This window comes from Entelurus aequoreus, linkage group LG19, assembly GCF_033978785.1.
Source record: "Entelurus aequoreus isolate RoL-2023_Sb linkage group LG19, RoL_Eaeq_v1.1, whole genome shotgun sequence".
NCBI lineage: Eukaryota > Metazoa > Chordata > Actinopteri > Syngnathiformes > Syngnathidae > Entelurus > Entelurus aequoreus.
In genome coordinates, this window is record NC_084749.1 from 27493511 (window position 1) to 27506722 (window position 13212).

The window sequence follows — 13212 nt, forward strand, 5'->3', positions numbered from 1 at the left end:
TACGTTCGGGTGAACATCACATTTGCCTTTTTTTTTTTCTTCTTTTTTTTTTTAAACAAAAGAAGCGTGCCTTTAGCTTTTATCAAATGGCACTCATATGCAAATACGACAGCCTGTATTCAAAGAAAATGTCATCTGTGAACATTAAAGTTATTTTTACTGAACATTGTGCTTACTTGAAAAAATAGTAAATGTAAATAGTAAACAGTAAATGGTCAATGTAGTTTTTAACGTAAATTGTCACTTGTATAGTTAAACACAAAATCAAAACATTGCTCACATGACCAATAACTATTACACCGACTCAATGAGCGATCAGATTCTAGTCAGCGTAATCCTTTAAATAAGTAGGTGGACGTTTATTGTCTCTTGATGGGTACCGGGATGCAGCAGTAGATAAAGTGCTGTCCTGGTGCTGTGTAGAGACATTTTCAAGTTCAGGTGTAATCCTTTTGAAGAAGGATGCATTCCTGACAATTGAGTGTCCATTCCTGGAGGCTGTGACCATAGAGCCCTTCACGTTGGTCACTTTGTAAGGTTTGGTGTTGTAAGGTGTTGACAGTTTGTTGTGCTTGGGCTGGCGGTGTAGTACAGTGTCACCGGGAATGAGTGAATGAGGTTTTGCATGACGTTTAGCATCTGCAGCGGTTTTCATTTTGGACCTTGCATTGCTGTCTTTTGTTCTCACATCAGCATCTGAACTGTGTTTAGCAGCGTTACTGAAAGAAGGAATTTTTGTGTACATTTTGCGTTGAAACAAAAGTTCAGCTGGTGAACACTCTGTAGTGCTATGAGGCGTAGATCGATATTCACGTAGAAAGATGTTAAGTTGTTGTTTCCAAGGAATACCTTGTGTTTGAGCCACACGCAGAGCTTTGCCTAGGGTTCGCATGAATCTTTCAGCTGTGGCGTTCGCTTGAGGCCACAGGGGTGTTGTTCTGTGATGGTGAAAACCTAGGTAGTCTGCAAACTGTGAGAAAGAGTTACTGTTAAATGGTGGGCCATTGTCAGTCTTTACAACCCTGGGAATGTCAAACATAGAGAACACTTCGTCCATTAATGGAATGACTGTGTTAGCTGATGTTGATCTCACGCTTTCAACAATCGGGTATCTGGAGTAATCATCTACAATCACGAGGAGATATTCTCCAGTGGGAAGTGGTCCATAAAAGTCTGCACTCACACTGTGCCATGGTGCTTCAGGTAGGGGTGACATTTTTAATGGCTCATTGTGTGTGACTGGTGTAGTAGCTTGACATGCCAGACAGATACGAACTGCTGCTTTCGCTTTGCGATCAATGTCTGGAAACCATAATTTAGTTCTGAGTAGTGCTTTGGTCTTGACGATGCCCTGGTGTCCTTCATGGGCAAGTTGTATTGCTCTGTCCTGCAAAACAGCCGGAACAACAATCCTAGTGTCTCTCAGTAAGATGTCTGATGTATGCGTTGTTGTTAGCTCACTCCAAACATGTTTAAACTGCTTTAATGTGTCAGCGTATTGTGACTTGTCAGTTAGATGCCACGTGTTATTCCTGATATGACTTATGACTTCCTGTAGAATGGGGTCTTTCAGAGTCTCTGTTTTTATCTCTTGCAGTGTCATGGCTTTCGGTGTGGAGTGATGTGCAAAGAAATTCACATACTCTTCTGCTACTTTACCTGCACGAGTGCTTTCGCTGGTTGATGATGGCAGGGGGTGACGAGACATGAAATCAGCTGGGTTGTCGGCACCTTTTCTGTATTCGATTTTGAAGTTGTAAGGTTGAAGCCTGAGTCCCCACCTCTCGATTCGGGCAGGTGGTTTTGACCTTGGGTTATTCCATATGATTTCAAGTGCTTTGTGATCAGTCACAAGTGTGAAAGGATGTCCATAAATGTATAAGTGAAAGTGCTCACAGCTCCACACAATGGCAAGCCCTTCCTTTTCAGTTTGCGAGTATCTCCTTTCCACATCACTGAGAGATCGACTCGCATATGCTATGATATGCTTCATCCCTTTTTCATCATGTTGACACAGGATCGCACCTAATCCCACTGGACTAGCATCCACGATCAGTTCAGTTTGTCTGTTAGGATAGAAGTATGACATTGTGGTGTCACTGGTAAGATTGTCTTTGAGTGCCTGTAATGCATCCCGCTGTGCTTGTCCCCATGTCCACAGTGTGTCTTTCCTGGTCAGGTTGCGCAGTGGCTCTGAAATGGATGAAAAGTCTTTAATGAATCTGGAGCAGTAGTTAGCCATACCTAGCAGGCTTTTGATGTCAGCAGGCATTGTAGGGTCAGGGGCGTGTTGAACAGCTGCGACCTTTTTTGGATCAGCTGAGACACCGTCTGCGAAAAAGATGAAACCAAAGAATTCACATTTTTCACGATTCAAAGTGAGCCCAGTCTCTTTGAGTCTTGTAAATAGGGCCTGAAGGTTATTGTCATGTTCTGTTTGGTTTGTGCCAAACACAATGATGTCATCACTGAGGTTTTTGACTCCTTGTAGTCCTTGTAAGGACTGTTGAATTGCATTTTGAAACACTTCTGCTGCAGAGGAAATGCCAAAACGTAGGCGTTTGTACCGTCTCAGGCCAAGATGAGTAGTGTCCGGGTGTAGCTCCAGTTGATGGTATCCAGCTCTAAGATCCAGTTTGGAGAACACAGTTGCACCATTTAACTCATGAATCACATCATCAATGGTCGGAGTGATATGACGTTCTCTTTCAATGGCTGTGTTTGCTTGTCTCATGTCGACACAAAGCCTTACTTTGTCAGGATCTTTTGGTTTGGGAGGTGTCACTATGGGTGAAACCCACGGTGTCGGTCCAGTGATTTCTTCAATGATATCATCTGCTTCAAGCTTGTGAAGTTCATCCTCCACTTTCTGACGTAGGTGAAAAGGAACACGTCTGTGAGGTTGACAGGTAGGCTTAATGTCAGTATTTATGTGCAGTTTTACTTGGAAGTTTTGGAGTTTGCCAATCCCTTTGAATAACTCTGGGTGGTTTTCAACCAACTCATCTGCTACTGAGCGTGGTATTTGGCCTGTTACTGTTGTAACAATGTGGATCAGTCCTAAGTCTTTGGATGTTTCATAGCTCAAGATGTTAAATCCATCACCTTTGATAACAAGGACTGTGCATGTTGCTTTTTTGTTGTATTTTTCCACACAGCATTCAAACTCACCGCACACTGGAAGAGATTTTGTTGATCGGTATGGGTAGATCTTAACATCGGTTGGGTCTAGTGTGGGATGTGCCATCAGTTCGTTATAAGTGGCTTCACTTATGCAGTTGACTGTAGCCCCGGAGTCAAGTAGGACATGTATCTGGATGTCATTCATTGTGACCTTGGTTTGTGGAAGCTTTTCAGGTTTAGCAGCATTAACTACATAAACATAAGCTTCATCGCTGCTAGATGTGTGTCCTGTTTTCTCACCTGAGGCACTGTCAGTCATCTGATGCACACTTTTAGATGTTTGTTGAGTTTTCCTGTATGGCTGTTTGTAGTTGATCTCTTTAGCTTTTGATCGGCATTGTTGTGCAAAATGATTTAGTTTTCCACATGCTCTGCATTGTTTGTCCTTGGCTGGGCATTCATTTTCATGAGGGTAGTTACCTCCACAGTTTCTGCAGCGGTTGTTGGGTTGCTTCTTTATTGACCAGGTGCTTTTGTTTGGGGTTCTATGTGTAGTTTTGTGATACACTTTGTTTACTGTTGCTGCATTGCCACTTTCCATGCCTGATGCTTGCATTTCAGACAGTTCACAGGTGCGCCCATGGTTCAGAATGTCTTCTAGGGTCTGCTCAGGTTCTCTTAGTGCTTTTCTGCGCAGTCTTGATGATGTGCAACTTTGTATTATTTGTGTTTTGATCTCTGCATTAATGTCTGCAAACTCGCAGTTTTTTGCTAGCATCCTCAGTCTGGTGTGAAAGGTGTCCAGGTTTTCTCCAGGCTCCTGCACCGATTTTCTGAAGAGATACACTTGGTATTGGACGTTTTTCTTGGGTGTGAAATATGCTGATAATTTCTGTTTTACATCGGCATATTTGTCTCCATCAGCTGCGAAGGTGTCGTAAATATCATGCACTCTCTCTCCGGCAACGTGCAGTAACAGTGCTTTCAATCTCGCGTCGCCATTAATATTCATTGCTATGGTGTAGTTTTCAAACCTTTGCAGCCATTTAGTCCAGCGAGGCCCAACGGAACCAGGTTCGGTCTCCGTATCAAACGGTGGAAGCGGAGAAGTGTGTCCAGCCACGCTTGCCGGTGCGTCACGTTTCTTGCCTTGCTCCGATTAGCTGTTTTGATTAGCTTAGCTTCTGCTGTGGGCTAACTAGTTTCGCCGCTTTCCCTCCTCTCCTCGGAGAGAAACAGTTGTCTTACTTGCACTGTCCTCGTCTTTATCCTCGTCGCCAATGTAATGTTCTTGCATTTGGGACTGCAGAAATAATGAGAGTTGATTCCTTGAACTCGTAACTTTTAATACTCGCGCATCGGCGGCATATCATAACTGGCATACAGACATAGTCCAGTAGCAACCTCCGCTCCGCTGCTTCCTGTCTCGCAACGGGACTTCAAAATAAAATACCTTACGTTCGGGTGAACATCACACCACCCAGCACATGGCCTCTTCAACCCGCTACCCTCTGGAAGGAGGTATAGATCGATTTGCGCCAGGACCACCAGAATGTCTCACAGTCTGTATCCCCAGGCTGTGAGACTGCTAAATGAACAGCCTGCCCCTTTCCTCACTCTTCACCACCTCAATGATTGTGCTCTGGACATTGCATTGCTGCAACATCAACGTAACACCCATCAGACATCTGACTGTTCCCACCCCCACGCCCCTCTATTCGCAATCTTCTTGACAATGCTAGACTGTAAACTATGGTCAACCTGCACTTCAATGCAGTTTCTATGCCGCTAGACAAAGCTAAAAAAAACATCTCGTTGACATGTATGAATTAAGTGTTATTATGACAATGACAATAAAGGAATTGATTGATTGATTGATTGATTGATTGATTGATTGATTGATTGATTGAAACGATTAAAAGATGTAATCACGATTAATCACATTTTGTTCATAGTTAACTCGAAATTACTTGCGATTAATCGCAGATAGATGTAATGTTTCATCATGGACGGCGTGGCGAAGTTGGTAGAGTGGCCGTGCCAGCAATCGGAGGGTTGCTGGTTACTGGGGTTCAATCCCCACCTTCTACCATCCTAGTCACGTCCGTTGTGTCCTTGGGCAAGACACTTCACCCTTGCTCCTGATGGGTGCTGGTTAGACCTTTGCAAGGCAGCTCCCGCCATCAGTGTGTGGGTGAATGGGTGAATGTGGAAATAGTGTCAAAGCGCTTTGAGTACCTTGAAGGTAAAAAAGCGCTATACAAGTATAACCCATTTATAATTTATTATTATCATTAATAAGTGTACCCTAGACAGAAAATGTTCAAGTTTTTAATACCATAACTGGACAATTAGTTTGCTTTAATTAAATGTATTCTAACCCTCATGCCTTTTTAGACAGCGCAACACAAAAGGGTCAAAGACACGCCATTAATGACAATTTTAAAAACTATATGCACCTCCAAGTCCGAGTCCATGGTTCTCGCCTGGAAAAGGGTGGAGTGCCATCCCCGGGTTGGGGAAGAGATCTTCAAGTACCTAGGAGTTTTGTTCACGAGTGAGGGAAGAGTGGATCGTGAGATCAACAGATCGGTGCGGCATCTTCAGCAATGCGGACGCTGTATCAATCCGTTGTGGTGAATAAGGAGTTGAGCCGGAAGGCAAAGCTCTCAATTTACCGGTCGATCTAAGTTCCCATCCTCACCTATGGTCATGAGCTTTGGGTTATGACCGAAAGGACAAGATCACGGTACAAGCGGCCAAAATGAGTTTCCTCCCCGGGTGGCGGGGTTCTCTCTTAGAGATAGGGTGAGAAGCTCTGCCATCCGGGAGGAGCTCAAAGTAAAGCCGCTGCTCCTCCACATCGAGAGGAGCCAGATGAGGTGGTTTGGGCATCTGGTCAGGATGCCACCCGAACGCCTCCCTAGGGAGGTGTTTAGGGCATGTCCGATCGGTAGGAGGCCACAGGGAAGATCCAGGACACGTTGGGAAGACTATGTCTCCCGGCTGGTCTGGGAACGCCCTGGGATCCCCAGGGAGTAGCTGGACAAAGTGGCTGAGGAGAGGGAAGTCTTTGCTTCTCTGCTTAGGCTGCTGCCCCCGCAACCCGACCTTGGATAAGCGGAAGAAAATGAATGGATGGATGGATATGCAGTGTGTGGTGTCTTGCTAGATTTAGTTTTATGTAGGAATACATCATTTAAATTCCTGCTGTAGGAGCACTTGCATTCAGAGGCCGGGGTACAATTCCATGTTTAAATACCAGTTTCACACATTATTATGTGGATTGTTATGATCATGGTTTGATTGTCAAAGATGTTTGGTAATGTAATTTGTGATTTTTCTACCTGCATAAACGCTTCTGATATTCTGTACATTACATGCTGTATAAGTTAATAGTTGCAATGGCTTTAGACCTAATATTTCCATAATGTACCTTTTTCTTTGGCAATTTTTGCTGGCTATTGTCTTACTTGTGGCTCATCAGTAACCAGTGAACGCATCAACATTTGTCTGCCCGAGGTTCAGAAAAGACGCATAAGTGTTAATTAAAACAAAAAATTAAAGGGTTTTATAGTTAACACATTAATATTGCGTTAACTTTGACAGTCCGAGTCACTTTAATGTATTCCCAGCCCCTTTTTGCTCCCTCATTGATTAAAAAAAATACATAAATGTAGTTTTAGTGCTACGTACGGTGATTGATTCTTGATCAGGGTTGCGCCCGGAACATGTTCTACTTTGACTTCATTATGTTAAATGTGTTGTTTTGCACTAAAAAACATACATAATTAAACAATATATCTCCAGTATAAATGTGTTTGAGTACAAAAAATGCATTATGTTTAATTTAAGTTTGATTTAAAAAGTATAAATATATTTTGACATAAATAAAGTACAAAAATGTTGTAATTCTACTTAGGGCCCCCATTTAGCCTGATCCTGGTCTTAATCAAGGTTTCTTTATCGGGACATGACCAACAAAACAACTTATAGGGAGCATAGTGAGATACTGACCTAATGATAGTAAGATTTAGATGATGTTATCAATACATTAAATTTTGTGTATGGTATTTATCTAAAACGACTTATGTTTACAGGGGCCAGAAGGAAAACTGGGAGCCCCAGGAAACAGGGGACGGAGTGGAAAGAAGGTTAATACACGAAGATATTACAGAAAAGTACAATTATTCTACCCTTTTAGGTCAAATATGATGCTAACAGAAGTGTGTCTCTGCCCAGGGTGAGAGGGGTTCTCTTGGCATTGTTGGTGAACCTGGTGATCGTGGAGACATCGGCCAGCCAGGCGAGGCAGCGCTTAAAGGGACCAGAGGAACTCGAGGGCCTCCAGTTCGTTACTACTTTTCTTCAACTTGCATGATCACCATTTGTTCATATATGGCTTTAAGGGTCTGGTCAGAACAGTAAATGTAAATTATTCAACCTGCTCCCTAATTGTTGAAATTGTGAGTTCACCATGTGTATTAGCGCAGAACAAATGACTTGGACATATCACACCTTTTTAGAATACACCATATTGCTTGCTATGGTATGGTAAAGTATGGTTTATCAGTGCGGACATGCTTAACAAGTGACATCAAGGAGCATCACATGGTCACACTTGCACAATTCAGCACCAAAATAAGTCCATGTGTTGTACTGATAATTCATTCACATCATATATTTTACTTGTGGAGACGTATAATAACATAACATGCTCACGTTTTGTCATTGCAAGTGTTTTAATTTTAAATGAAGTGTTTGTGTTTAAATGTCACCATTTTCTAATTAAAGAGGGGAGAATGAAGAATTTGTAGCCAATTGATAGATAACTTATGCAGTGATGACCAAAAGAAAAAGGCGTTGATAAATAAGAGTTAAAAAAAAAACAGTTGCAGAATATAGCGTGGAACATTTGAGAAAATAAAAACAAACCATTAAAGATATAAGCATATTGATAAAAATAAATTAAATACAAATGTAATAGAGTTACAAATATATATATATATATATATATATATATATATATATATATATATATATATATATATATATATATATATATATATATATATATGTATATAAAATATTTTGATAATTCATTAACAAATGTTTGAATAAATACGTTAAATAACTCCAGATATTAAGGATAAATGAATGAATGTATATACTTTTTGACTGAAACATACAATTCACAAATAAATAGTGCATATACATTAAAAGTGGCTGTTTGCATCATGCTCAAAGTTTAACATAAATAAATAAATAAAACCAAAGAATACAGCAAGAGAACCACAGACTAGCTTACGTTACAATTAGCGGTTGAAGAGAACCGATTTAACATGAATAAATGTCTATATTTGTCACAATTAGAAGTTAAACTTTGTAAAACCACTTCCGCACGGACCAATGTTGACTTTAATGGGCTTTCTTTTTTCGTGTCCATACACGGGGCGCATGACAGCCCACAGAAGCGATCTTTGCATATAAAAAGATCAAAAATTGGATGCAATGACCGCCGTGCAGAGTTTAAACAGGTGAGCGAGACCATAAATAACTCCTGAGATTTGAACTCAGAAGAGGGCGGGTCACAATCATCGAACGCGAGCGCCCTCCAAGCGTCGACTTAAGCGTGACACACAGTAGCTTCAAACAGTGATGAAGGAAACAAAATAAAAGAAGGAAAGCATCATTCTTTACATTTATGGAGATATACTTCATCTCTACATAATTGCCTGTCTAGATAAAAGACAAAGCAAAATTATTTCACTAAATCATGTAATGTCTGCAGTTCTCCTTCTTTTGAATACTATAAATAATCAACCCTTTTTATAGCTTGAAATAATCAGAAACTAAAAGGAAAAATCCAGGTGGAAAGTATCCATTTTTGAGAAAAACAGCTTTTTTGTCCAAACCTCATTTTGAACATGTTGTGATAGGTGTGGAGAAAAGATTTATCTCTCCATCGTAAAACCACAGCATGTGCGTGTGGCTGAAGCCAGGGTTATATTTAGCTAAACCGCAGTAGCGATGAAGAAAGAAAAAAAACACATCTCTAAGACCTATTCACAGTTTATTTTGGTGTATTTTCTTCGTTTTTCTAGGGTCAACCTGGCATCATGGGCATAGAAGGGCAACCGGGATTGGCAGGCTACACAGTGAGTTGTTCTACTTGTGCTTTCTATACGAACATATTTGCACAATGCGCACAAACATTCAGTCGTGGTCAAAAGTTTACATGCACTTGTGAAGGACATCATGTCATGGCTGTCTCGATTTTCCAATACATTTTCTTCCTGTTCGTGGCAGTGACAAAACTGTGCCATGCACTTTATAGTTACGAACAACTGTCTGCACAGTTGCTCTTGGGACCTTAAGCTGCTTTGAAATGGCTCCAAGTGACTTTCCTGACTTGTTCAAGTCAATGATTAGTTTTTTCAGATCTGTGCTGAGTTCTTTTGACTTTCCCATTGTCGCGTTTGTAACGGAGTCTAATGACTGCATCACATGAGCCCTATTTAAATGGGCTCAGAGAAGTCAACAGGTGTTGTCAATCAAAATCACTCACATTTGTTCACTGCTCGCTGTACATATCCTACGAAGTCAGACCTACACTGTTTCAATGTCCATTTCTCAGATGATATAATTGTTGATGACTGAAGTGCTGATATCAACCAAACCTAACCCCCCCGCCCCAACCCCCTCCACATCCCACCCCCCGGATTGTAAATAATGTAAATAATTCAATGTATACACTCTGATGATTAACTTGTGTGATGACTGTATTATGCTGATAGTATATATTTATACCATGAATTGATTAACGTGGACCCCGACTTAAACAAGTTGAAAAACTTATTCGGGTGTTACCATTTAGTGTTCAATTGTACGGAATATGTACTGTACTGTGCAATCTACTAATAAAAGTCTCAATCAATCAATCAATGAAGTTAAGAGGCCATGCCATGAAGATAATTTGATTTGATTGTAACTTTTCTATATCACCAAAACTGATAGTGTGTGTTGCTGTATGTATACTTTTGACCCAGCAGATTTGGTCACATTTTCAGTAGACCCATAATAAATTCATAAAAGAACCAAACTTCATGAATGTTTTTTGTGACAAACAAGTATGTGCTCCAATCACCCATCCATCCATCCATTTTCTACCGCTTGTCCCGTTCAGGGTCTATCACAAAAAAATAAGAGTTCTAGAAATTATTGGAAACTCAAGACAGCCATTACATTATGTTCTTTACAAGTGTATGTAAACTTTTGACCACAACTGTATGATAAGTCGGTGATATTCAGTGCAACTGATCCTTTTAAAACGTGTGGTGTATCAGAAACGTGCAAGATGTATCAGAAAAGTTCCAGGACTGTTGATCGCGTTCTTAAATATGAAGGCAAGTTCAATCAACCAACACGTCAACAACCTCAATCGTTAAGCAGACGGAAAAAGGTGAGAGTTGTGGCAGGACACAATACTCACAATGTCCAGAGCGTCCAACAGTTCCTGGCAAAGAAGACCGCCGTGCTGTATGATTGTTTCCTCTTGTCATCAAGGGTCGTGGACGACATCAAGATGGCCTTGTCGACGGGGGAGGCCGAAAGAATCCTTCCATGAGTGCATGAGGGTTGGCAAGGAAGACAGGGAAAGTGCGTTGGATTCCGAGGGGGATTACTTTGAAGGGGAAAACTTGTAGTTTGTTGTTAGGATTTGAAATATAACTTTTGTGACACCAGTCCTGGAACTCTTCAGCCACAGCTCCTTAGTCTGTGTTATAGTTTAGAATTCTGGTTTGCCTCCACGAGGGACTTTGATGGCAAACATAGGATTCCTCACACTTCCTGTTAAAGATTGTTTTTGATTGATCACTTCCAAAGGAAATATACACATATTACATAAATCAATACTAGAGATGCAGACAAGAAAGCTTTACCATCAACATTTAGTATTTCTTGGACCATTTCTTCTTTTTGCTTCAGATAGTGAGTGATTTCTGGTTTCTGCTTAGCCTAATTAGTTTTCTCACTTTAGGGTCATCCTGGCAAGCCAGGGCCAATTGGACCTCCAGGGCCTAAAGGTGAAAAGGTAAAACTTGTTTTATTTTTTTATTTTCATTTCATGAATAATGCCTTAGTTTGGGGATCAGCAACCCGTGGCTCTCGAGCGGCATCCGGCTCTTTAGTGCCGCCCTGGAGCATTTTTTAAAAACGATTGAAAATGGAAAAAGATGGGGGGAAAAATAATTGTTTATTTTTAGTATGTTTTTTGTTTGAGAACAAACATGACACAAACCTTCCCAATTGTTAGAAAGCCCTCTGTTTAATATGTTTGTGTGTATGCTTCACTGATGAGAGTATTTGGTGAACATCGTTTTGTCCTACTAATTTCAGCAGTGCTTGAACTCACCATAGTGTGGACTGTGACGCAATGTAAAATCGTCCACTCCTTTTTTGTCTCATTTTGTCCACCAAAAGTTTTATGCTGTGCGTGAATGCACAAAGGTGCGCTTTGTTGATGTTATTGACTTGTTGGAGTGATAATTAGGCATATTTGGTCAGTGCATGACTGCAAGCTAATCAATGCCAACATGCTATTTAGGCTAGCTGTATGTACATATTGCATCATTATGCCTCGTTTGTAGCTATATTTGAGCTCATTTAATATCCTTTACTTATATCCTCTTTGTATATAATTTAGTTTTGCATGTCTCATGACACATTATCTGTATGTAATAATGGCTGCATTTCAGATAGTTGTTTGTGTGCCATGTTGTTCCAGACCACAGCAAACCTTAGCACCATTTCTGTCAACAAAGATTTGCAAACATTACCTAGCTAGCCAAAGATTGTAATAAATATAATAAAAGAAGACAGCCTGCCGTTTCGTTCAACTTGGGCACACACATCTATATCTTTGGCCAGTAATTTCCAGGAGTTATCTCACCTTCTGAGTAGCCTCTGATTTACTAATGGTTTCTAATGTTGTAAAAATGTGTAGAATAAATGTAAAATTTCAACATTTCTGTCAACAAATATTTTTTTAGCCTGCAACACATAGTCATTTTGATAGTAGGCTGTTATAGCTAATATTGACACTTAGGTCATGTGTTGCCTTCATTATAAGACTTATATATGGCTTTTCATTTTTTGTGGCTCTAGACCAGGGGTGTCAAACGTACGGCCCGAGGGCCGGATCAGGCCCGCCGACAGGTTTTATCCGGCCCGCGGGATGAGTTTGCTAAGTATAAAAATGACCCGGAAATTTTTGAATGAAAGAAACCGCTGTTCTAAATGTGTCCAATAGCAATTCTTTGTATCTTAGCAGATGATGCTACATATGTACAAAATAAACCACATGTTAGTACATCAGTCGCAATAACAATTCTTTGTATCTCTGTAGATCAGGGGCCACATGGAGAAAAATCTCCTCCCGAGTGGGCCGGACTGGTAAAATCATGGCACGATAACTTAAAAATAAAGAGAACGTCAGATTGTTTTCTTTGTTTAAAAATAGAAGTACATTCTGAAAATGTACAATTATAATGTTGTTGGCTTTTTTTTTTTACACTTACTTGTTGCGGTTGATAATTTATTTGTCGTTATTTATATTTTCTGAATAAATTATGTGATAATGTTCATCAGTCAACTCATTGGTGTTAATTTTCAATCAAGATAAAATTATATCAAAATCAAATTACAGGATGTTATTTATGTAGTTTGATAATTTTCCTTGACTGGTGTACTAACATCATGGGATTTATTTTGTACATATGTAGCAGCGAAGTTGGTAGAGTGGCTGTGCCAGCAATCAGAGTGTTGCTGGTTACTGGGGTTCAATTCCCACCTTCTACCTTCCTAGTCACGTCCGTTGTGTCCTTGGGCAAGACACTTCACCCTTTGCCTCTGATGGCTGCTGGTTAGCGCCTTGCATGGCAGCTCCCGCCATCAGTGTGTGAATGGGTAAATGTGGAAATACTGTCAAAGCGCTTTGAGTACCTTGAAGGTAGAAAAGCGCTATACAAGTATAACCCATTTATCATTTATATCTACAAATATACAAATAATTGCTGTTTCGACATC

General features: G+C 40.5%; 1 protein-coding gene across 2 annotated transcripts in view; it reads left to right on the forward strand.

Moving 5' to 3' along the window:
* LOC133635240 (collagen alpha-1(XXIV) chain) overlaps positions 1 to 13212 on the forward strand; it is a 251057-nt gene that overhangs the window by 204693 nt on the left and 33152 nt on the right. For both annotated transcript variants that reach the window (XM_062028200.1, XM_062028201.1), the window contains 4 exons: positions 7224 to 7277; positions 7366 to 7473; positions 9228 to 9281; positions 11165 to 11218. In XM_062028200.1, coding sequence (XP_061884184.1) covers positions 7224 to 7277; positions 7366 to 7473; positions 9228 to 9281; positions 11165 to 11218 — 270 coding nt within the window. The remainder of the gene's footprint in view (positions 1 to 7223; positions 7278 to 7365; positions 7474 to 9227; positions 9282 to 11164; positions 11219 to 13212) is intronic.